The 25,628-nt window shown below is 35.3% G+C and overlaps 1 protein-coding gene across 2 annotated transcripts; it reads right to left on the minus strand.

The window, feature by feature from the left end:
* Positions 1–1,022: 1,022 nt before the first annotated feature.
* Positions 1,023–25,547, minus strand: LOC126824235 (pseudouridine-5'-phosphate glycosidase). 2 transcript variants are annotated; one of them, XM_050553433.2, is made up of 19 exons: positions 25,476–25,547; positions 24,132–24,317; positions 22,622–22,733; positions 21,831–21,916; positions 21,408–21,499; positions 20,722–20,833; positions 19,460–19,566; positions 18,738–18,867; positions 17,943–18,063; positions 17,452–17,537; positions 15,518–15,672; positions 14,868–14,927; positions 14,110–14,271; positions 13,563–13,691; positions 11,336–11,450; positions 9,642–9,785; positions 7,629–7,765; positions 6,519–6,598; positions 1,023–5,370 (listed from the first exon to the last, which is right to left on the minus strand). In XM_050553433.2, exons 2-19 carry the CDS (start codon positions 24,280–24,282, stop codon positions 5,130–5,132), a joined length of 2,220 nt encoding a protein of 739 aa, XP_050409390.1. In that variant the 5' UTR covers positions 24,283–24,317; positions 25,476–25,547; the 3' UTR covers positions 1,023–5,129. The 2 variants fall into 2 exon arrangements, with proteins under 2 accessions (XP_050409390.1, XP_055958901.1); XM_056102926.1 differs by lacking the exons at positions 1,023–5,370; positions 6,519–6,598; positions 7,629–7,765; positions 9,642–9,785; positions 11,336–11,450 and having other exon boundaries at positions 14,074–14,271.
* Between the last annotated feature and the right edge of the window lie 81 nt (positions 25,548–25,628).

Genomic DNA, 25,628 nt, shown 5'->3' on the forward strand with positions numbered 1-25,628 from the left:
ATGGGGGAATCATGTGGCTAAGTGGGTAAGACGCTGGCTCGCTAGCCTGGAGGTCAGGTGTTCGATCCCTGCATTGGCCGAGAAAGTTCATCCAGATTTTCCGGCGTGGTTTCCCCTTGTCAGTGATGCAGGACGGAGGGCCTGACAAGAACAGCTATCTAGTCATTCGGATGGGACGAAAAACCGAGGTCCTGTGTACATATTGGCGTGCACGTAAAAGATTGCTTGGCAGTTGGAATTCGATACAAGAGTAGGCCGCTGCCCGCGCAAAATTTCCCTCATAGCACACTGTATGGCGTATGCCCATCTGTATGCCCGTCTTCATTAGCCCAGTTTAGGAGCAGAACAGTAGGACGTTTTAAACCCCATTTCATTTCATTTCTTTTCCCTGGTGTTACCAATAAATCTAAAATTTACATATCAAGGGTTAAATATGCATTATGTAAGGACTAAATCCGCCTATTGCTGAATGCAGAGTGCTATGAGTGAAATTTTGTTCGGACAGCAGCGCTACAACCTACTCTTATATTGAATTTCAACTGCCAAAGGATCTTTTGCATGCACACCAATGTGTACACAGGACCTTGTCTTTCCATCCCATCCAAATGACTAGACAGCTGTCCTTGTCAGGCCCTGAATCCTGCACCACAAGGAAAACCCATGGCAGTTGAAATTTGATATAGGAGTATAGTAGGTCACAGCACCACTGTTCAAGCACAATTTCCCTTATAGCACAGCACACTGTATAACGTATGCCTGTCTACATTAGCCCAGTTGGAGCAGAAAAGTAGGACGTTAAACCCCATTTCATTATATTTCAGTTCATTTGATTAAAGCTGCAGTACAAATCGTCTACTATATATTGCGCAGATATATTCTAGAAGTAGATAGTTCTCTGCATTCTGGATTAAAATACATGTACATCCCTGTCAAGTTTATTGCTTGGGGATTACTATCTTTGAGAGAAGAAAACTTTACATCTTAATTAAAATGTACAAATTGCAAAAAAAAACCACTGCACACTTCTTGAATCATAAATTTATTTCATGGATTGATTTGGTTGGCAGTTAAAGATGGGTTCCCAGAAAAGTATTTATCGGGTGGTTATTTCCAATAAAAGTATGGCAATTTTGGTATATATGGAAGGTAGAGATATCCAATCTTACTAGAAAAATACTGGATTCCCCGAAAAAAACTCATGGAGCGTATACAGGACAAAAATGTAAGGGTTCCCCTAATCAACAGCCCGACTATTAAGAGTTTCTGCACGCGTAATGTCAAAGGTCACACGCGAGCATTGAGCACTTGATGTACAAGTTGATAAACTTTATGAAGAGTTAGACAACATCGTCTTATGTATGCAATGAATTCTCCTCTGATTTCCAAGACGTGACGTAAATATGACCTGGTTTGATCGAATTTTAATAGCAGGGCATTCCTTCGCAATTACAATGTATGAGAAGGATTTGAAGCATAATTATGACAAATTAATTAGTTTGAATATGTTTTTAGTCCATATATACCATTAAATCACCCAGTTTGTACGCGGGAACCCATCTTTAAATCATTAAAAATTATAATGCTGTACAATAAAAACATTGTATAGATTGGTCCCTGGGAAACGAGTGCAAATTGATGTGTGATATTTATAATGGTGTTAGATCTTTTTCTTAAGGTCACCTCCTGATTTGGTCAAATGTCGGGAGATGTAAACAGGGTTAGTGCTAATCCCAACCCTAACCCTGGACCTAGCCCTAACCCTTACCCACAATCTCTTCAACAATCACATGCTCTAACCTTGGCGACATCTCAGCGACCTTGATGAAAACTGGAGGTGGCTTAAGAAATAGATCTAGCTATTTATAATGGATTTCAATGAAACAGACTGGTTATGAAAACAACCATACTAGCCCATTTGGGATGTCATTTGCAGTATTGCCCAAATCCAAGGGTTAGTTCTATTTGATAAGGTCAACTTCAAGTTCAGTCAATGCTCACGAGATGTAAACAGGGCTTGTGCTAATCACAACCCTAACCCTGGACCTAGCCCTAATACTTACCCTAACCCTAACCTACAATCTCACCAACAATCACATGTCCTAACCTTATTTACATTTCAGTGACCTTGACAAAAATTGAGCTGGCCTTAACAAATAGATTTAGCCAAATGCAAGGCTGAGATGTGAGCGGAGAAGAACCCTAATACAAATCTAGAATTATAAATTTTTCGTATTGAAATAAGCACCCTGCCGTGCTTGAACTTCTACCCAATTTCCTTGCCTGAACGTCTAACCAACTGGCATGAACATAGATAATTTAACAGTGGTTTATAAACCATGATAGAAAACCACCAGATTATAAAATATTGTGCTAACCAGCGGTTGCCGTGCAATATACGCCCACATTTTGCAAAAGATGGATAGAGAAGAAGCTAAAAAAAAAAAAAGTGATTTTTTGTACAATCAGGGGTCATAATCCAGGACGTTATGGTCCGATATTAACGAATATCAAAAGGAACCAAAATCTTTGGGTTATAAACACACATTTCAAGTTTCATCAAAATTGAACACACATTTCAAGTTTCATCAAAATCGAATAAAAATTGTGATCTCTAGAGTGTCCACAAGCTAACATGATTTTTCGTACAATCAGGTGCCATAATCCATGAAGTTACAGTCTGATGCATGCCAAATTCGACCGGAACCGAGATCTTTGGGAGATAAACCTATATTTCAAGTTTGGTCAAAATTGGATAAAAATTGTGACTTGTAGAGTGTCCATAACAGATGTACAGGGGCGTATAAAAACTGTGTGTTTACTGTCTTTTGTATATCAATATTAGATATTATACAAGATATGTGACTAACCAGGTTCTAAAAACTCTATGAAAAAAGTAGTTTAAACATGCATGGGTGGTTATATAACCATGAGCTCAGTTGTCAAAAGAACATCTTTAACTGCATGAATGTGATCTATTCATAGTCTAAATTCTCATAAAAGAATTTTTAAAAAAGAATATGGCTTGGTGTAGGCTATTTATAGTTATACAAAATATATTGTGCAGGCTATATTTATAGATATATTTTTTGTACAGGCTATATTTATAGCTAAAGCCCCTCTATAAGTGCATAAATATACAGTGAGCTGTTCCACTGTAACCCGGGTATCATCTAATCTTGTGTATCTAGCACTAATCACCCCAAACCATCTAATTTGTACTTGTCTCCAGTTTAAAGCTGACTGATTAATTTAAATAATGAGTGTCCAATTTACAAGTATTTAATTTCCTGATCACTGTTCAAAAATTAATCATTATACATCATTAATCAATTGGGTTGTTTATTTTTTAACAGTAATCAAGAAATAAAACGCTTGTAAATTGGACACTCATTATAAAAATCGAATGGTCAGCTTTAAACTGGACTGAGTACAAATTAGATGATTTTTGGTGATTTTGAATGATTTTTAAACAAAGATTTGATATTAATCGAAAGTGACAGAAATAATGCTAGATACACAAGGTTAAATGATACCTGGGTAACATTGTCAGGTGAGAATATAAAATATTAAAATAATGCTTTGGTCTTTACTGTGTATGTATTTGTCCACTAAATATATTTTGGATTTACATAAAATCAACAATGGTGTAAGGCCAACAAAATAAATACATGTGTTTATGGTTACTTGGCTCAAAACAATAGGGTTGGGTCAGTCAGAAAAAATATATATTTCTTTCGTAGTGTTTATATTATCTGTTTTCTAGTATTTACTGAAATGAAATGAAATGAGGTTTAACACCCTACTCCGACTGGGCTATTGAAGATGGACATATGCCATACAGTGTGCTATGAGGGAAATTTTGCCTGGGCAGCCGCACTATGGACTACTCTTATATCGAATTCCAACTGCAAAGGGATCATTTACTTGCACGTCAGTGTGTACATAGGGCCTTGATTTTTTGTCCCATCCACTGACAATGGAAACCACATTGGAAAAATCCCGATGGAACTTTCTCGGCCAATGCAGGGGTCAACCATGCCACCTCCAGGCTAGTGAGCCAGCGTCTTACCCACTTAGCCACCCCTAGCATTTCTGATTAAGGTTCTGGAAAATAATATAGACACGTCAGCGAGTGTTGGAATTTGTCCACTGAAAACTAGTCAAGACAAGTACAGGGAAAACATTTAGGGTTGGCCGGGTAACCATAAACATAGGTATTTTTTATTTTGGCCTAATCAATTAAATCAGAAACATAACAAAATAGATTCTTTACTGAATCATTGTTGGCATCAAATTATAAATGACTTAGATAATTTAATGACTTAGATAATTTAATGACTTAAGTAATTCAATGACTTAGATAATTGGTGTAAATTATTTATATAAAAATACTGTCAGTGTAATAATAACTATTTGGTCTCAGGATTTCATTTTGTGTGATAAAAGTATTGGTACAAAACAAATGTAAAAATATTATTGCATAATTCATGACATATTAATTTCAATATACAGTTATTATAGATATCCTCTGCGTAATTCATGCCATATTAATTTCATAACGTAATGATTATAGATATATTGTGTAATTCATGCCATATTAATTTTAATACACAATTATTATAGATATACCTTCATAATACATGCCATATTAATTTCAGAACACAATTATTACATATATTCTGTGTAATCCATGACATATTAATTTCAGAACACAATATTACAGATATTCTGTGTAACTGATGACATAATAATTTCTATACACAATCATCATTGATATACTTTGTAATTCATGGCATATTAATTTCAATACACAATTATTATAGATATCCTGTGTAATTCATGACATATTAATTTCAATACACAGTTATTATAGATATCCTGTGTAATTCATGAACCAGTAATTTCAATACACAATTATCATGGATATACTGTGTAGTTCATGAACCAGTAATTTCAATACATAATTATCATGGATGAACTGTGTAATTCATGAACCATTAATTTCAATACACAATGATTACAGATATCCTCTGCATAATGCAATGATCATTAATTTCAGTATAAAGATATTATCGATATACTGCATAATTCATGTCATATTAATTCCAATAACAAATCTGATAACAAATCTAAATATTAACAGATAGAGATTTTAAAGGTTGTGGATTTTTCTGGAAATCTGGTCGGATTAACTTTGGGTTCAATCCTGATAAAGATTTAATCCAGGACTGTGAGAAAATATGAGGAGTAATTGTTTTAGGTACAGCCTCTCTGGATAACAAGGATAGTTTAGCAGCATCCAATCCAACTCTAATACAACTGTCAACATCTAGACCTTGAATCACTCCATTTATAAACGCCGAAGTAAAACTGAAAAATAACAAGACAACTTAGTTAAACACCTGCATCTATGCACACCAAATCCTATGGAAAAAGGGGGGTTGAATGGCCGAATGGTTAGCATGTGCACGTGCTGTATCTCACGGTCTGTCATTCCCCGGTTGTACGTGACAAGGAGTGGGGTCGCCTGTCCAACCTCTCTCCAGCACTCCTTGTTTTATGAGAGGTGTTTGGTGGTGAATATTCTCAAGCTTGTGCTTCATATTGTAGATCTGTCATCAATGCAAATCATGTATTATATCCCACAGGGTGCCAGTTAGCATCTGTCGGTAAATCTGACACTACTAACATTTGATACAGAATTGGAACCCGCACAGCATCAATCAGTCTTATGGATTATAATGTTATTTATACGCCCGTATTGAAATACGAAAGGATGAACCCTGTTGATTTCCAGCAATCTAATATTTTCTGGTACCGAGGGTTAGATGGCCGAATGGTTAGCATGTGCACACGCTGTTTCATAAGGCCTGTCATCAAGTCAACTGGCATGGTTTTGAATCCCCGGTTGTACGTGACGAGGAGTAGGGTTGCCTGTCCAACCTCGTGGGTTTTCCCCGGGTCCTTCCACTGCTAAAGACCCCTAAACGCAAGCGAATTATTGAAATAAAAAATTGAACCATGTGTTAGTCCCGAAATGACCTAGTTTGTGTCGAGTGGATGTTAAACCGCATTTCTCTCTCCCCCTATGGAAAAACTAGGTCATTTTGGGACTAACAAATGGTTAAATTTTATTTCAATAATTCGCTTGCGATTAGGGGTCTTTAGCATTGGGAGGATACCTGAGGACCCAAAGAAATCCCACGAGGTTGGACCAGTGACCCTTATCCTTGTCACGTACAACCGGGGAATCAAAATCACGCCAGTTGACTCAATGACAGGCCTTATGATACAGCGTGCATGTGCTAACCATTCGGCCATCCAACCCCCCTAATTAGCAAAAGGCACAACTAATATAATAGTTTGATGTTTGCACAAAGTGTCACAAAGATAAAGTGTCTTATTCAAGGACACAATTATTTGACACACAGCTAGAGGGAGAATCAAACAATATGCAACCATGTGCTTATGTGGTTTCCTGGACTTATCTTACAATAAACCTGAACCTGTGTACTCACCAATCTCCAGCACCAGAAACACTGACAGGGTTATTGTCAAGCTGAGCAGCAGGATAATGTTTAACTTGTATAACATCTTTCTGTAATACAGTATATAATCAATAATAAAAATCAGGGAAAACCCACGAGGTTGGACAGGACACTACTCCTTGTCGTGTAGAAGTGGGAAATGAAATGAATGGGGTTTAACGTCCTACTATTCTGCTATACAGTGTGTTGTGCGGGAAATTTTGCCTGGGCAGCGGCACTATGACCTACCCTTATACCAAATTCCAACTGGCAAGGGATCTTTTACGTGCACGCCACGTGGGTCCTCGGTTTTTCGTACCATGTTGGAAAATCCCAATGAATTTTCTTGGCCAATGCAGGGATTGAACATGCGACCTCCAGGTTAGCGTGCCAGCGTCTTACCCAGCCTCCGTGGCTTCCCCGCATTCCAAGTAGGAAATTGTTGAACTAGCAGAGTTGGCCAATCGCAATCTGAAAATGACCTTTCGACCAATATCTAGTGTAGTAAACACAGCTAAACGATGAAAATTAATGGTTTAAATAAGTTCAGTTACGATATACATTCATATTGTTGACATATATGTCTGTCTTTAAAGATCATGTCTTACACAATACTAAAACCATCTAGCCATGTCAAACTACCGACAACACAAACAGTTTTCTACCCGTGAGATGGATAAGGACCCCTAACTGGCTATATGGTCACATGACTTACTTGTTCATGACATCCAGTCTGGAGGTCGCGGGTACGATCCCCGTGTTGGCCGAGAAAGTTAATTCGGATTTTCCGACGTAGTTTACACTTGTCAGTGGTGCAGAACGGAGGGCCTGACAAGCTGTATGGTCGTTTGGACGGGACGAAAAACCAAGGTCCTGTGTACACATTGGCGTGCATATAATAAAAATCTCTTGGCAGTTGGAATTAATAGGCTGTAACACCTCTGTCTGGGCAAAATTTCCCTAAAAGCACACTATACGGCATATGTGCATCTTCATTAGCACGGTCAGAGCAGAACAATAGGACGTTAAACCTCATTTCATTTTGTTCACGACATCATTTTATCTTATGTCAAATCTATTAATCACTTATTGTATACATACCCCATGTTGAAACAGCAGAACACCATGTTTACCAAGAGTTACCAAGACAACAGGAACTGTTTCAGCCAATCGTAGACCATGTGGTAAACAGAAGTTGATGACATCATCAAGGCACCGGTCTTCAACACTATATAGATCTGTAAGACAATTAATTAATTCATGATCAGAAGTTCTTTTGTCTAAGTTTCCTCACATTTTAAGCACCCATGACATTTTATAGTATTATCACAGTTGAAGTCATTGAATGCAAAGTTTGTTAGAATGCAACCATACTTCAATCCTCTGTACCATTCTGCACACAGAGATCAATCTACTTCATACTTCGAGAATAGATCTCTGTCCTGAATGGCCACCATATCCAACAATTAGTATACTATTTTGTAATGTGTTCCTACATCCCAAACTTAGGCTGCCTATCTACAGCTAGCTTCGGCTGAGAATAGGCCCTAAGCTAATTAACCGACATTTAAATTCCAACATCGACGATTTTAGTCGAAAACACTGAGTATGCTTTTAGAAAATTTTAAAAGTATTTATTTCTCTTCTATTGTCATATTGAATGAAATTAAATATGTTTATTTAGCCGCTGTGTGTATGAAAGATGTCAAATTAATCAAAGCCGAATCACAAAATAGTTCTCTAATTATTCAATATGGCCGCGCCCATGAAACATAATTTCACAGAGGCGGTTTTGTTTGCGAAAACAAATTTAGGAGTATCTAACCTTGTTTTGAAATATAAACAGATTGAAACTCTAAAGACAGTTTACAATGGTAAATAGTCTATTGCAATATTACCCATAGCACATATTATATATCGCTTTTACGCAGTGTCAGGGACATGCCGTGTTTACATAAAACACACGTGCGTGGGTTATTTTTACTTTGTTGTCTAAACAAAGCGGTGTCGAATCGATAAGTCCCGCCCCAAAATGATCACATGATCGTTTTAAATGGCGGATAATCAGTGCAGTGTCACATTCTGGGAAGTATGACGTAGATGGGTCGCTGCGTGCAGTATGGTGTTCCTACTCCAATTCACATCTGTTCTACAGAAAAGAACCTTTTCAATTTTATTAAATGAAAGCAGAATATAAACTTCTTAAAATTCTCAAAATATACTTAGTGTTTTCGACTAAAATGTCGATTTTGGACTTAAAATGTCATTCAACCACCTTAGTGCCTGTTCTCGGGTAGAGTTAACTGTAGACGGGCAGCCTAAGTTTAGTATGCCTATGTACTTACTAAGAAACTAATTGTACAATTGTGCAGTAAGGGAAATTTTGCACAGACACTTTGCTGGATTAACAATGGTGGGGGCCCTAGGGCCTTCAGCATGTTGGGCTGGGGCCCCCAACCTAACACAAGTGGCCAGAACTTTGGCACTATTATTCCCTACATATGAATCTAACTGTCAATCCGTGATAAACAACGGGGAGACCTTGCAATGGAGAGTCATATCCGCAAAGGCCGTATCAATACGACATAGTATCCAACCCCTCGGAGAGCCCCAGCACTGCAACTAGCAGATGGAGCTTCGACCGACCATTCTCACATCGCTGTTGGGCGTTGGCGCAACTGATATTTTCTGTTTTACAGTAAATGTAGGATAAATATATAACCTGTGGATGTTTTACAGTATATGAATGATAAAGTATAACTTGTGGATTCTATACAGTATATGAATGATAAAATATAACTTGTGGATTCTATACAGTATATGAATGATAAAATATAACCTGTAGATGTTTTACAGTATATGAATGATAAAATATAACTTGTGGATTCTATACAGTATATGAATGATAAAATATAACTTGTGGATTCTATACAGTATATGAATGATAAAATATAACCTGTGGATTCTATACAGTATATGAATGATAAAATATAACCTGTGGATTCTATACAGTATATGAATGATAAAATATAACTTGTGGATTCTATACAGTATATGAATGATAAAATATAACCTGTAGATGTTTTACAGTATATGAATGATAAAATATATAACCTGAAGATGTTTTAGGAGAATCTTGTAGAGCGCCACTCATTATCTGTAATTCGTTTATATTTGGTGATGTATACATTAGTTTTTTATAGGCTTCTGTCTCAAAAACTTCACCGGCCTTTAATATATCAGTTGGCTCAAAAAACACTGAAACATAGATGGCAGCCCAAATAAATGGATACTGTCTATTGGTTACTGCTATTGGGTACTTGATCCCCTAACTGACCGACCCACAAAGCATTCTCAGACTTAAGTTAAGAATATACTCAAAATTGTTCGCCTTATTTTAACTAAACTTTTGTTGTTTTAATGTATCAAATACATCAATAAGAAATTTTTGCATTTGTGGATCAAAGATATTTTTCATAAACAGTGATTGAAGGTTGAGTAAATTCTTAACTTAAGTCTGAGAATACCTTGTGAACTCTTTGGACTGATCAGGGATTTAAGGGCATGGCATAAGTTACTTGTCTTGTTATAAGTAAAAGAAAATGAAATGAAATGGGGTTTAACGTCCTGTTTTGCTCCGACTAGAGTAATTAAAGATACATTATGTAAGATTTAGATAAAGAACTAGCCATTCTTGCTATAATAGTTCGAAAGTAGATTATGTAAAAAGGAATAATTTGAAAATTTCATTCAAATTACTCTATTGCATGCGAAGATATTAGCCTTTGAAGGTTTGACAGACGTGTGCAATAATTTCAACCACCGTACTGGTTGATCGAAGCTAAGTCTCGGTCCTCCATATTTGATTAAATCAAAGTATCGCTGAACCATTCTAATCTATTTAATATCAGAGAAATCTGATGCCATCGAGAGTTGATTAATGCCTGGATCAGTTAATTAATGTCTAATTAATACTTTAGAAAACATTTCAGGCCTACAGAAAGACCTGCAATAGGCAGATTTAACTCTTGCATAATGCATGTTTAAGACTGGCATACATCATACAGAGTGCTATGTGGCCAACTCTTATATCGAATTCCAATTGCCAAGGGTTCTTTTAGGGCACACCAAACGACTATACATTGTCTCTTGCCACTGACAAGGGGGAACCTCGTTGGAAAATCCAGATGAACTTTTTCAGCCCACACCGGGATTAAACATGGGACCTCAAGGTTAGCGAGTCAACGTATTACTTGATGAGCCACTGTGGCTCCCTATAAGTAAAAGGGATGAGAGAACTTACATAGGCATTTGCCTGTTGATCAATCTGATTCAGTTTTTTGAATAAAATATTGTTTAAAGTCATAAGGGATGTTATAAAATAAAAGTCAAATTTTTTATACTGCGTAGTCTAACCTACAGCATCTTCAACAGAAGGCTTGTTCTCGCTTTAACTTTGTACATCTTATCATGTCCTTCACGTAATACCCTGCATATTTCGGTACTAATTGTCTACTGACCCAGATTCCTCGACCATCGCAAATACAAAGTCTTGCGCTTTCCAACTAAAATGTCTACTTGTGATAATCGAGTTGCAAAGTTCAAGGTTTGTTCAATGTCAAGTTTTTCATGGAGGTCGCCATGATGATTTGAGTGTGTTTGTGTCACAACCTCTGATTGGACGCTATAATTCACATGTTGTTCCCATGTTCAGACCAGTCTAGTAACATCTAGATGTTGTAAAACTTGCAGTTGTTGCTTCAGGAACATGAATCTACAATCTATTTCTACTGAACTGCACAACATACCTGGAACATTATATTGTGAACTGATATCACAAGCTGTTTCTATAGCAACTGTTGATATATTACCATCTAGTATCACCATAGCAGCCTCTTTAATATCATCTTCATATTCACAGATCTACAATACAAATGGGAGTCATTTTTAGTTTTGAGTTATATGTGAGAGAGAGAGAAACAAAGATGGGGGTATAACGTCCACTAGGTCATTTCGGGACTAACACATGGTTCAATTTTATGTCTATAATTTGTGTGTGCATAGCTGTAGGAGTCTTTAGCAGTGGGAGGATACCGGAGGACCCAGTGAAAACCCACGAGGCTGGACAGGTTACCCTACTCCTTGTCACCTACAAGCGGGGAATCAAAACCCAACCACTTGACTCAATGACAGACCTTATGATCCAATGCGCACACATTTAACCATTTGGCAACCCATCCACCTAGAGATATATGTGAACTATCTGACAGGTTGTGGCTATAAACAGCAGGTTTTCTTTCTCTTTAAAGTCTGTGCTTGGATTAAATGGAATCTTTTTTTTAATTTACTCACAGGCATCTTGAAAAATGATTACTGAATCACAGGGATGCAGCCATGATTTGGTGAGTGGTGTAAAAATATATTTGGCGAGCGGAGGGAGTCAAAATTTTGCGAGGGGGGCGTGGTCTTTTATGAAAATTAAACCCTTCTTTGTGTATTTTCAGAGCATCTGCTGCCTTTTGTATTTGGTTCAGTGCAAATCAACTTTCCATTTATATATTCAAATTTTACCAAATTCACTTAATTTTCATCAATGATACAGGGATCTAAAAACTTTTTGACACCACCCGACCGAGCATAAAATTGTCCCGCCCCACTCTGTTTCTCTGGATAGATAAGTTGAGGACCTTTCGGTATTTGTTGTTTTGTTGGGGTTTTTTTTTTCAAATATTACTTTATTACTTTGAGATTAAAAATTAAAACGATTCTTAAAACGGTGTTTGTGTTTTATTTGAGTACAACGAACTATGACAACAGGTAGATATTGATAATTAAAACACGTTGTATTATTTAACTTGTTTGTAAAGTTGTACGTGTCTCACGAATATTATTATTATTACGGTGGAATGAGAATCAGGTCAGGCAGAAACTGAGAAAGCTCTCATCGTCCTCCTAGTCCTACTCTCGGGCCGTAGCAAATCCACGGTCAACACAGGTAAGAAATAAAATAAGAAACGTCGTGAAAATTTGCAGGCACGTGTTGGACAATTACAACACTCAAACCTTTAACACTGGAGTGCTGTAAATTGGTCTGGGTGACCTATTTACGGCAAATAAACAAATATAAAGACCGTAGAATAATTGTAAAAGAAATAGACCTAGGCCTACACATCTTCTAAGTATAAATAAACAAAATACCAATACATCTTTCTTTAAACTAATTTGGGATGATAGGGTCTACTATGGCACACAAAAATAAATTATGCCGTTTAATTGCCGTGGTAAATTTTGAGCGCCGAGTTTGTGTACAGAGAAGGACGAAGGGGTTTAAATAGTAAAATACGACTGGGCGGCTTTCTTCGATTTTTTCTTTGTGCTGGGCGGCAAAATAAAGTGCCGGGCACAGGCACCCCCCGGCGTGGCTACATCTTTAAAAATGTGCCTGCAAAATTTTTTTTTAAAGGATTGTGCCTGCGCACGCCGTGCGCATATGCGCGGAAATATCGATGCCTGCTTGTCAGTGGTGCAGTACAAAAGGACAGACAAGGGAAAGTGTTTAGTTGTCTGGATGGAACAAAAACAAGATGCTGTGTGTACCATCGTGTGCATGCTAAAAATGCCTTGACAGCTGGAAATCAAAATAAGATTACGCTGCAGAGCCATTGTCCGAGCAATTTTCCTCCAGCAGATTGTATGGCATATTGCTGCCATCATAAGTTTATTAAACTCCATTTCATTTTTATTTCATTTACAGAAAGAGAGGGAGAAATGGGGTTTAACATCCAGGTCATTTCGGGACTAACATATGGTTCAATTTTATTTCAATAATTCGCTTGCGCGTAGGGGTCTTTAACAGTGGGAGGAAATCAAAGTACTCGGAGAAAACCCATGAGGTTGGACAAGCGACCCTACTCCTTGTCACATACAACCAGGGAATCGAATCCACGCCAGTTGACTCAATGACAGTCCTTATGATGTAACCATCCAACCCCCAATATTTCATTTGCAACAAATGGTGAAAAGTAAATAATTTACCATTTTAGGAGTAATCTGTTGATGTATATCCATATCCCCTATACCCAGTTGTAACTGACCACTAAAACCTAAAACAGCACAATATGTAGCAGTTGAATTATTCTTTAATCTTTGTACTCCTCGTAAATCCTGTAATAATAAAAATAAATCTCATATCAATCCTATTACAAATATATCTCATAACAAAAATAAATCTCATATCAATCCAGTAAATAACAAAAAAAAATATCATATCAATCCTGTTATAATAAAAATAAATCTCATATCAATCCTATTTTAATAAAAATAAATCTCATATCAATCCTGTAATTATCAGAAATCACTGAAGATCAAAAGACTTCTTTATCACATGGTTCCACAAAGTGAAACAAGGGCCATAACTCTAGAAGAAATTCGTCTAATTTAAAAATTGAGTACAATGGATGGATGGGGGCAATTCCATGTGGGCATATAAAAATGACTAAGCTCATACCATGTGCTGTCAATGTGATATAATAAATGACTATCATACCATGTGTTGACAATGTGATCTAAATGACTATCATACCATGTGTTGACAATGTGATATAAATGTATCAGCATGAGAATCATCTCCTACAGCTGATATAAACAATGGTTGAGCACCAAGTCTACTTAAACAATCAGCTAGATTTCTTCCTACTCCACCAAATGATTGCTGTATACTTCCAGGATTAGTTGAACCATTAGACTGAAATAGGAGTTAATAAAATTCTGTTGTCATGATTCACATTTGCAATGTATATCATTTGAATAATTTCCCAGTCTGATTAAAATATGGGGGGTTGGATGATCGAATGGTTAGCATGTGCACTCTATCATAAGGTCTGTTAAGGTCTGTCATTCAGTCAACTGGTGTGGTTTACATTCTTCGGTTTTACATGACAAGGAGTAGGGTCACCTGTCCAAACTCATGGGTTTTCTCTGGGTCCTCCGGTTTCCTCCCATTGCGCAAGACCCCTACGCGCAAGTGATTTATTGAAGTAAAATTAAACCATATGTTAGTCCCAAAATGACCTAGTTTGTGTCGAGTGGACATTAAACCTCTTTTCTCAGTTAACTTTGCCAGTTGACTCAATGACAGACCTTATGATGCAACGCACACACGCTAACCATTCGGCCATCCAACCCACCCCACCTAGGAAGGAATTATGATCATGATGGTGGAAGAATTATATCTTTCACAGTAATGTAATAAAGTTAAATACAATCGAGTATTTGGCATTCAAAAGTGGTCAACATTTGCCAGTTAACATAAATAAAAAAAAACAACAACTTGTAAGTTACCTGTATATCTGTGTGTTTCATTCTAGCATTAAAATCAACAACGGTACCACCAATAACAACCTGTAATATACAAAATATAAACTTGACACCAATAACAGCCTGTAATATACAAAATATAAACTTGAAACCAATAATAACCTGTAATATATAAAATATAAACTTGAAACCAATAACAACCTGTAAAATATAAACTTGAAACCAATAACAACCTGTAAAATATAAAATATAAACTTGAAACCAATAATAACCTGTAAAATATAAAATATAAACTTGAAACCAGTAATAACCTGTAATATATAAAATATACACTTGACACCAATAACAACCTGTAAAATATAATACAAAATATCCACTTGGCACCAATAACAAAACATAGACTTGAAAAAATGTGGGTTTCTCATTTCATAAATTGTTTATATTGTCTGCAGAGAATGCCAAATGCTGTGAAATTTTTAATTCTTCATTGAATGGAATTTAACATTTTTGGAGATTCAATTTCCACAAGTCTGTTGTTTGCTTGGAATAGACTAGCTGCTTCAACATTATAAATAAAATAATAATTTGTTTTATAACATTTGAGGAATGAAAATTATAAGATTCTATCACAAAATAAACTGAATAAATATATTAATATATTATGTGACACTTACTGGACGTTTTTTCTTAGCACTACTAGAGTTGTTCTTCCTGATGACATGTGAACGACCGGTCGTATCAGGTACATTTTTATTATTGTTGATCAGTTTATTGAGTTGCCAGGCAACCTTACTTCCTACCACAGCATTGTTTTTAATGAGAGCAATATCTTTAATATGTCAAGGTATATGTAAAGCATCCGTTTATTGTTAGATTATCCATCTCAGATATACTAATATAGCCCCATTACCATATATATTTCATTTTTAGACTCCGATACTGATATATCATCCCAAATATAGTGGAAAGCATAAAATAGGTTAGTTCTACAAATTTGATTCTTAGTTTCATATATACTGATACAGTTCCACACATCAATCTCAGATATACGGATATATCGTTCCATTTATATTTGATAGAATATTTTTTTTTTTTTTTTTTTACAGATTTTTTTTTTTTTTTTTATCTTTCTTTTTTTTTTTCTTCTTTTTGAGTTGTGATAGGTAAAAAGGGGAGTGTCAGGGGAGATAATTCTGTAACCATCACTTATATTAAGTAGATTTTGTATATCAAGTAGATATCTTATAGCATCTTTTGGATGGTTATTCATGTTGCCATGTTTGTTATCTTTACTGTTTTCAATAAGGTTAAAATCACCAGTAATAATATAAGAATGTTGTGGATTATGAATAGTTTTGACAAATTCAAGAAGTCTCTTGTAGTAATAAGTTTTCAATTCTCTCTTGCAGGGACCATATATATTGAATATTTGAATAGTTTCATTATTTGCATTTACCTCCAGATGTTGGAGCCTACCTGCTAATTCATCAGGTGTATTGTAGAGTTTATGTATAATGTTTGGGCTTAATAATAGGGCAATGCCAATCTTTGTTTCATTATATGCAGTGTATAAGTTATAGCCAGTTTCGTTTTCAACATTTTTTATTTGATGGACATTGGATTTTAGAATTTCTTGTATACAAACAATATCTAGTTTGTTAAATATATTGCTAATTTGTTTAATCTTTTGAAGATTTATTGTAGAGCGTTTATGGAGTAAATTAACATAATAATTAGGTAAATAATAGGGATAGAAGGCTTCATTGTTAACTAATATGGTTTCAAGAACTTATAACGTCTTAATTTGTTTGATCTCTAAACTTCTGTTTCGGTAAGCGGGGATTCCGCTCGCGCCCTTTTATCATCTATTTCTGTTTTGGATAACCTATCAAGGCTTACTGTGTCACACTTAGTGACTGTAGAGTTATTTAACAATGAGACATCAGCGTCATAGTTAAGATTTGACTGCGATGTTTCAGGGATATCATGGGATGAGTTGTCAATGATACTGTTCTCCTCTAAATAACTTTGATCCATTTCAATGGCCATTAAGAACATTTCGTCCCTGTCTTTAAAAAAGCACAGGTAACCTCAAATAAGAACTGTGTTATAAGCTTTGTTAAACAGACTAAATAACATAAATAAGAATTGTTGTATAAATCATGTAAAACAACTCAGATAACCAAAATAAGAACTGTTGTATAAATCTTGTAAAACAATAAGAACTAATGTATACATATTTTAAAACAAATAAGAACTGTGGTATACAGTATTGTAAAACAAATAAGAACTGTGGTATATGTATTGTAAAACAAATAAGAACTGTGGTATACAGTATTGTAAAACAAATAAGAACTGTGGTATACATATTGTAAAACAAATAAGAACTGTGGTATACAGTATTGTAAAACAAATAAGAACTGTGGTATATGTATTGTAAAACAAATAAGAACTGTGGTATACAGTATTGTAAAACAAATAAGAACTGTGGTATACATATTGTAAAACAAATAAGAACTGTGGAATAAGTATTATAAAACATATAAGAACTGTGCAATAAGTATTCAAAAACTTATAAGAACTGTGGTATAAGTATTGTAAAGGATACTAGCTTGTAAAGATCCACCATGTGTTAATTCATGAACTCGTTTTAATATATATGGCGTTACTTCTTTTCCTACCACTTTCTTCTCTCTAGAAAATATATATTTGTTTCACATTTACTTTCTTTCTCTTAGGGGTGGGTTAAGAGGTTATGGGAACTGGGTTCTAATTCCAGCATAGGACAATAAGGAACATCATGACTTTGTAAAGGCCTGGTTCTCACTTGTTAGAAAAGGCTCCAGATGGACTGACAAAGAAAGTGTCTGGTCGTTCAGAAAAAAGATATACAATAAGTCTCTGATCTTATGAATTTGACTTTTTGCCCTGTAGTGCTAGCACCATACATGGTTTAGTCATCACTTGCGTTCTCTTCTTCAATGTTTGTCGACAGTTCGTTTGTGACAGCAATTAACTTGACGAAGTAGAGTCGAACTTGTTCTGGAAGGATGGAGTCACTAGATTTTGATAGCATTCACAAATATGTGGGTATCATACCTGGATTCTTTGATAGCTATCTGTATAGCTTCTTCTATTTCTTCTCCAGCATCAGCAAATATTTCTGGTATCGGAACACCAATTAATATACCATTCTTTAGTTTTAACTCATATTGTGATGCTGAAATTGATATGATAAACTTGTTGATATAAATGTTTCTGGTATCAGACCACCAATTAAAATACCATTTGCTAGTTTCAACTCATATTGTGAAGCTGAAATTTATATGATCAACTTGCTGATATAAAGGATTCTGGGATTGGAACACCAATGGTTGTTTTATTTTTGTTGAGTTATCATTGTGGACTTCTTAACATGTTTCTGTCTTCACCTTGTTTTTGTTTGGGGTTTTTTTTTGGGGGGGGGGGGGGGGATTGGCTGAATGGTCTATAACATGCACTTTAGATCATAAGGTCTGTCATGGTTTTTGTCACCTGTCCAAGCTAGTGGGCTTTCTCTGAGTGGTCTGGTTTCCTCCCACTGCTAAAGACCCCATCACACAAGATAATCATTGAAGTGACAGTTTACCATATGTTAGTCCCAAAATGACATCCATTGTGTGGATGTTAAATCCCATTCCATTTCTCTCTTATGGACACAGAGATAACAACAGAATGCAAATTTCAAATGCATAATTCTCATTACTTAAATATATCAGATTCGTCTGTTCGCGAGAAACATCACGATATGTGAATGATTTTAAAAACGTATTTTATACGTTTGTGAACAAAAAAATACTATTATAAAAGGAAAAATAAAATGGTTATCCCATTTGTGAATTTGTCAACTATTACCGTAAATCAACTCAGCTGCCTGGATTTCATTGTCGACATTAAATGGTGCCCGAAGACCACTAGATGGAGTAAAGAATGCTGGGAAATCTTTATCTTTACCAAACGTAGCAACGCAAACACCCTGGGTTTCCTGTAATATATTAAACAAAATTTCAGGAATTATTATGGTTTAATCCTCTTGTTACTGGTAATAGGTACAACATACACAGTTCTGGTTGGTCCTTTGCTTGGCACACTCCTCAAAAAATGCATCATTTTACTACACCTTATCATGGTGCGAGATAATAAAATCCGAGAAAGTTCATCCAGATTTTCCGGTGTGGTTCCCCCTTGTCAGTGATGCAGGAAAGAGGGCATGACAAGAACAGCTGTCTAGTCGTTTGGATGGGACACACTGGCGCGCACATAAAAGATCCCTTGACAGAATTCGAGATAAAAGTAGGCCGTAGTGCCGCTGTCCGGGCAAAATTTCCCTCATAGCACACTGTATGGCGTATGCCCGTTCTCATTAGCCCAGTATAGGAGAAGAACAGTAGGACATTAAACCCTATTTCATTTCATTTCATGTCACTAAATTACAATATCAAAGAGGGACACACTAAGCCTTTTTTTATAAACCAATAGTTGTTAATCCATACAGTAATTCTGGTGTAATACTAGAATACTCTAGTGTTTTCCCCTTTAATTACTAAATACCAGTGAAAGAAGTTCAGGAAACCTACCAAATATTCTAGAGTTTTTTCTATATCTAATATAGATTTAACTCCAGCAGACACCACTGCTACAGGAGTTCTACCTAATTCTGTTAAATCAGCACTTACATCCATAGCTAAAATACAAATAAAATTATTATATCTAATATTTTAACTGTAATAATAGTTATTTCCTTAACCTCAACTTTAATAATAGTACTGTTATTTCCTTGACCTCAACACTAACAATAGTTATTTCCTTGACCTCGACTCTAATAATAGTTATTTTCTTAACCTCAACACTAACAATAGTTATTTCCTTGACCTCAACTCTAATATAATAGTTATTTCCTTAACCTCAACTCTAATAATAGTTATTTCCTTAACCTCAACTCTAATAATAGTTATTTCCTTGACGTCAACTCTAATAATAGTTATTTCCTTAACCTCAACTCTAATAATAGCTATTTCTATCGGTCTATGCAAACCAGGATAAAGTGTCATCATTAATCAACTTTTAATCATATTAATCTAGACACCCTAAAGCCTAGGACAGACAAGAGTATTTTGGCCAATCGTACCGATTTTTAAAAGTGCTTGAAAAAATCGCCTGTGTGCTTGTTAACGGCCACAACAAATGTGCTCGACGAACCATTTGCCCAATCGATTGCCCATATCAATATCATGCATGTTAGATATTTTCGGTCGAATATTTTACGTGGCGATCGATTTGCCGGAAAATCCACTCAACTGTCTGTTTCGAGCAAACCATTTTTATAAGTAATAATAATAATAATTTATTTTATTAAAAAGTCACAAATCAGTTGAATATTTACAGAGATTATACTACATGATACAAATGATTCCTGGCCAACATAGGCCTATGAGACACTACAGATAAAACATTTAAATAATATGATATAAAGCAATAAATACCGGTAAAACAATTAATTACATAATCACATTTATTGAAAATATCTATTCAAAATCATAAAATTCCGTACTATATCCAAAACTATAAGGCAAAAATAGGGATAAAACAAAATATGTATATAAAATACCTATTCTAATAAGAAAATTTCATCCAGTATGTAAAATTCTAAAACCATTTTTATAAGTCAATCGGAGACCTCATTGATATCAAATGATCTCCAAAAGGCTTCTACATGAGTCACATGATCAACGTAATTTACATGCAGAGTGGCGTACACTCTCGAGACTATCGCTACATGTTCTCCATTTGTGATTGGCCATAAATATTTATCATCCAATGTTAGTTAGATAATACATACTGTGTTGTGCACCTCTATGGACACCTCCTATACCTCCAGTAGCAAATACATCAATACCAACTTGATTAGCTATCAACATAGTACTAGATACAGTTGCACCACCACTTAACTTCTACAAATATACAATAACATAAATACACATATACTACACAAATACACATATACATAAATACACATATACTACATAAATACACATATACCATATAAATACACATATACCATATAAGTACACATATACCATATAAATACACATATCCCATATACTACATAAATATACCACATACTACATAAATATACCACATAAATACACATGTACTACATAAATCGCATATACTACATAAATACACATATACTACATAAATACACATATACCATATAAATACACATATACTACATAAATATACCACATAAATACACATGTACTACATAAATCACATATACTACATAAATACACATATATCTCACAAATAACAATTCTTTAGAAATACTGACTTCACTTTTAAAATCTCTTCATGATCAATGGCTACCTGTTGGGCAGTCAACCTTACTTCTTGTCATGTGCAAGATTGGGAACGTAATCATGCTATCTGACTCAATAACAGACCTTATGATATGATGTACACCTGACCTGTTACACAATTTGGGCACCCAAACTCCTGTTTTTACAATAGGATATTTAAATTTACCTTTGACATTGCAAAAGCGAGATCTCGTCTGGAAATCTTCACTAAATCTCTTGTTGCAGAACCCAATCGTTCCATATTGGTTTGATCTAAACCTGTAAAATTAGCAATAGCATGATGCAGGGTGTGCATTCTCAGCTGAATGTTAGAGCATTAGAAGAATATGAGAGAGAGAGAGAGGAAATTGAGGTTTAACGTCCACTTAACTAGGTTATTTTGGGACTAACATATAGTTCGATTTTATTTCAGTAATTCGCTTGCATGTAGGGTTCTTTAGAAGTGTTAGGAAACTGGATAAAAGAATATGACATGAGTAAATGTGGTTTTAGAGTAGTTTAGACATTTCTTATATGAAGGTAGAGCCGGTATAAAGAGTTTTAAATATATATATTTGATTATAGTTATTTGAGAAGTGTAGAGACTCACCAACATGGACTTGGCCTGCAATAACACCAATAGTAGCTGGTATACAACCATTATCACGTACTGTTTCTTCTACTTCTAATGCTGTCCTATAACAAGATATTTGTTCTTAATCTATATACTGACCTTGGTCAAATAACAAGTTTTATAAACTTTATCATGAACTACATGTACATCCCTCTAATTGCCTGTTTCTGAAAAGGGTTACCTTAAATGCCCTCAGATCTCAAGAATCTGTCAAATGGATAATAATATTACTTTGTCAGGAAGTAATTTTGTATGTCAGAACAAATGTTCTTGCCTCTGCGTGTACACATTGCCTAATCTCAGTTTAGAACAAATGGCCTAGTCTTGGGGTGAACAAATAACCTGATCTCAGGGTAGACCAAATGGTCCGGTCTCAAAAGTAGAACAAATGGTCTGATCTCAAGGTAGACCAAATAGTCTGGTCTCAGAATAGAACAAATGGTCTGATCTCAAGGTAGACCAAATAGTCTGGTCTCAGAATAGAACAAATGGTCTGGTCTCAGGGTACAACAAATGTCCTAGTCTCAGGGTAGAGCAAATGGTCTAGTATCAGGGTAGAGCAAATGGTCTAGTATCAGGAGAGAACAAACAGCCTAGTCTCAGGATAGAACAAATGGCCCAGGATAATCTTGGAGTGAACAAATGGCCTTGTCTCGGGATAGAATGAATGAAATTTATGGGGTTTAATATCCTACTTTTCTGGATCAACAAGGTTGTTGCAGAAAAATAAAATGTTAAAACCCATGTTAGTGAAAAGTGTAACTTACTGTAAATTTTGAGGATATGGCATGCCATGTGTTATTATTGTACTTTCTAGAGCAACTACAGGTTTACAGTCTGATAGAGCTTGTGATACTTCTTCTGATAACTGTATTCTTCCTAAAATAATATAATATAAATTATAACAACATAGTTAAATATATCACCCCTAATATAATAACATAATATATCTACAATAAAATCTTATATTTATAATCAAATCTTATATTTATAATCAAATCTTATATTTATAATCAAATCTTATATTTATAATTATAACAACATAATTAAATACATTCATAATGGCATTATTTCTTTTATTTATGATAAATTCTTATATTTATGATAAATTCTTATATCTATAATAAATTCTTATATTTATGATAAAATCTTATGTTCATAATAAAATCTTATGTTCATAATAAAATCTTATGTTCATAATAAAATCTTATATTTATGATAAAATCTTATAATCATAATAAATTCTTATATTTATAATAAGCAACGTTTCCTTCTACTCTTCAATTTCCAACAGGCATGGGTATTTTGTTATGTACATGCCACTGTGTACTGTGTACACAATTGAACCTTGGGGTTTTTTTTTCTTCCAAAGGACTAGACACACTCTCCTTGTCAGCAATGCAGATGCCACCCATGACAAATGAAGGCTGAGCTTGAAAAATCCTGAAGGTTGTTCTTGCCGGGATTCACACTTAAGACATTGCTCCAAATTACATAATCCACCAAAAGAATTGTTTCATTATCATCACAATTCATCATTTACATCCAATCGCAAAAACTAAATATTTATTCCGTTGCCAGGCCCTCTATCCTTCACCAAGGGAAAACAAGGCCGGAAATTTATGCGGAACTTATTCGACCAACCTCCTGATTAGTTAGACGGTGCCTCACTCACTGAGTCGTTCTACGTTATTGATATAACCAGATCTGCTCTATTTACACATTCAGCTGGCAATTGCTTACCATTTTGTTTTCCGATTTTGTTTCCCCTTGTCAATGGTGCAGGACGAAGGGCCTGACAAGGACAGAGGTCCCTGTGTACACATTGACGTGCACATAAAAGATAACTTGGCAGTTGGAATTCGATATAAGAGTAGGCCATAGTGCCGTTGCCCGGGCAAAATTTCCCTCATAGCACACTGTATGGTGTATGCCCATCTTCATTAGCCCAGTCGGAGCTGAACAGTAGGACGTTAAACTCCATTTCATTTCATTAAAGCAGTCAGGCCTGGAAATAAGGTACCTGTCACTGACAATGTCAGGCACAGATTCAGGCTTTGTCAGGCACAAAACCTCTGGTGCCTGTCATTTTATCTGGCACTGATTTGTCTTTATTATTGATATTATTAATACATGTCCGGCACTAAGTTGAAATGTCAGGTACTATTTCATTAGTGCCTGACATTTTGTCAGGTACACGTAAAACCGTTATTTCGATCCAGACCTGCAAGCAGTCTATGTAGGCTAAACCCCATTTCATTTCATTTCATTTCTTACCATTTTGCAAACTGTTGGTTTCACTAGAAACAGAAATTCTTCTATTAAAATTCTGTAGACATGATATTTGTGACATCCACGAAATTGATAGCACATCGCATTTTAGTGGCTGGATACATTTTTGGCAAAGAATCTGACCTAAAAATCTCATCTTGAACAGATCCAGAATTATATTCTAGTCCATAGCTTGAAAACAGAAATATTGAAAATGATGAGTGGCGGGGTGAATGGGGATAAAATATTTACCCTAATTTAAAGCGGCATTCGGTAAGATTAGATAAAGAGCTGACAGTTCTCGCTATAATCTTTAAATAGATAATGAAAAGAGAATCACTCTGAGCCGAGCTATTAGCAATAGAATTAATTAATGTCTAATCAATAGTTTATATAACATTTAAGGCCTAAAGAAAGACCTGCAATAGGCAGGCTTGGCTCTTGCATAATGCATGTTTAAATTTCACACTCTAAATATATATCAATTCATTCAATATTTGAGAATAAAATATGATAGAGAGAGAGAGAAATGGGGTTTAACATCCACTCGACACAAACTAGGTCATTTCGGGACTAACATACGGTTTAATTTTATTTACATAATTCGCTTGCGCGGAGGGGTCTTTAGCAGTGGGAGGAAATCGGAGGACCCGGAGAAAACCCACGAGGTTGGACAGGCGACCCTACTCCTTGTCACGTACAACCGGAGATTCGAAACCAAAAATATGATAGATTCCAATGCCTAACATTAATCAAGGTTTTAAATAGTTCACAGATATCCCTATTCCCTGACAGTTTGATGTAGCGAAGTTTACTAGTGTTGAGTGGTTTTGGGTTGTCGAATTGCTTATAAGGATGTCAAGGACAAGGTTTAAGCAAACAAAATTAAAATAGGCAATAATAGACTCCACATCTACCAATATGATATGACAATTTAGTCACATGCAGTTTCCTAGTACACATTCAAATAAAACACTTCAAATAAAGAGGAGCACGTGTCCTTTAATCCTTTCATAATCATTATGTGCCACTGCCCAAACCTGCAGCATACTGGTTGTCAAAAATGTTGAACTAGCCTGTGAATGTGTATTTGAAATGTTACAGCTGAATAAGTCATAGAACAAGATTGACAATATTTGTTTATATTGTCAAGATTAATATCATTGTCCTCTTTATCTTTTTGGGTCAAACGTGTGCCCACTCTAGCCTAGGAAATTAAAAACATAAGGACCGTACCTTAGCGAAGTTAATGAAGTTCTATAATTTATCGCAAAGTCAACCAAGTTAAATATATTTGTTGAAAAATTAATAAAGTTAAGGTAAACTAAATTCTTACGAGAGGAAACTTACTAAAAATGCGATTTTCTTTGTCAAAACAGGAAATTGTACACACACTCAAGTTTTACAGCAGCCGACAAGAAGTATAGACGGAAGTGACGTTTTAAAGAATATATAATTTTCATTGGTTAGGGCAGCAGGTGCGCGATATTTGATTGGATAGAA

Source organism: Patella vulgata, chromosome 1 (assembly GCF_932274485.2).
Source record: "Patella vulgata chromosome 1, xgPatVulg1.2, whole genome shotgun sequence".
Classification (NCBI taxonomy): domain Eukaryota; kingdom Metazoa; phylum Mollusca; class Gastropoda; family Patellidae; genus Patella; species Patella vulgata.

Excerpts from the sequence above, each read along its gene's own strand:
- LOC126824235 (XM_050553433.2), bottom strand. The coding sequence starts at position 24,282 with ATGAGATTTTTAGGTCAGATTCTTTGCCAAAAATGTATCCAGCCACTA. Across the intron at positions 18,868-19,459 it reads AAAAAACTCTAGAATATTTG|GAAACCCAGGGTGTTTGCGT; the intron begins GTAGGTTTCCTG and ends AATATATTACAG. Across the intron at positions 15,673-17,451 it reads TGGTGGATCTTTACAAGCTA|ATATTGCTCTCATTAAAAAC; the intron begins GTATCCTTTACA and ends GACATATTAAAG.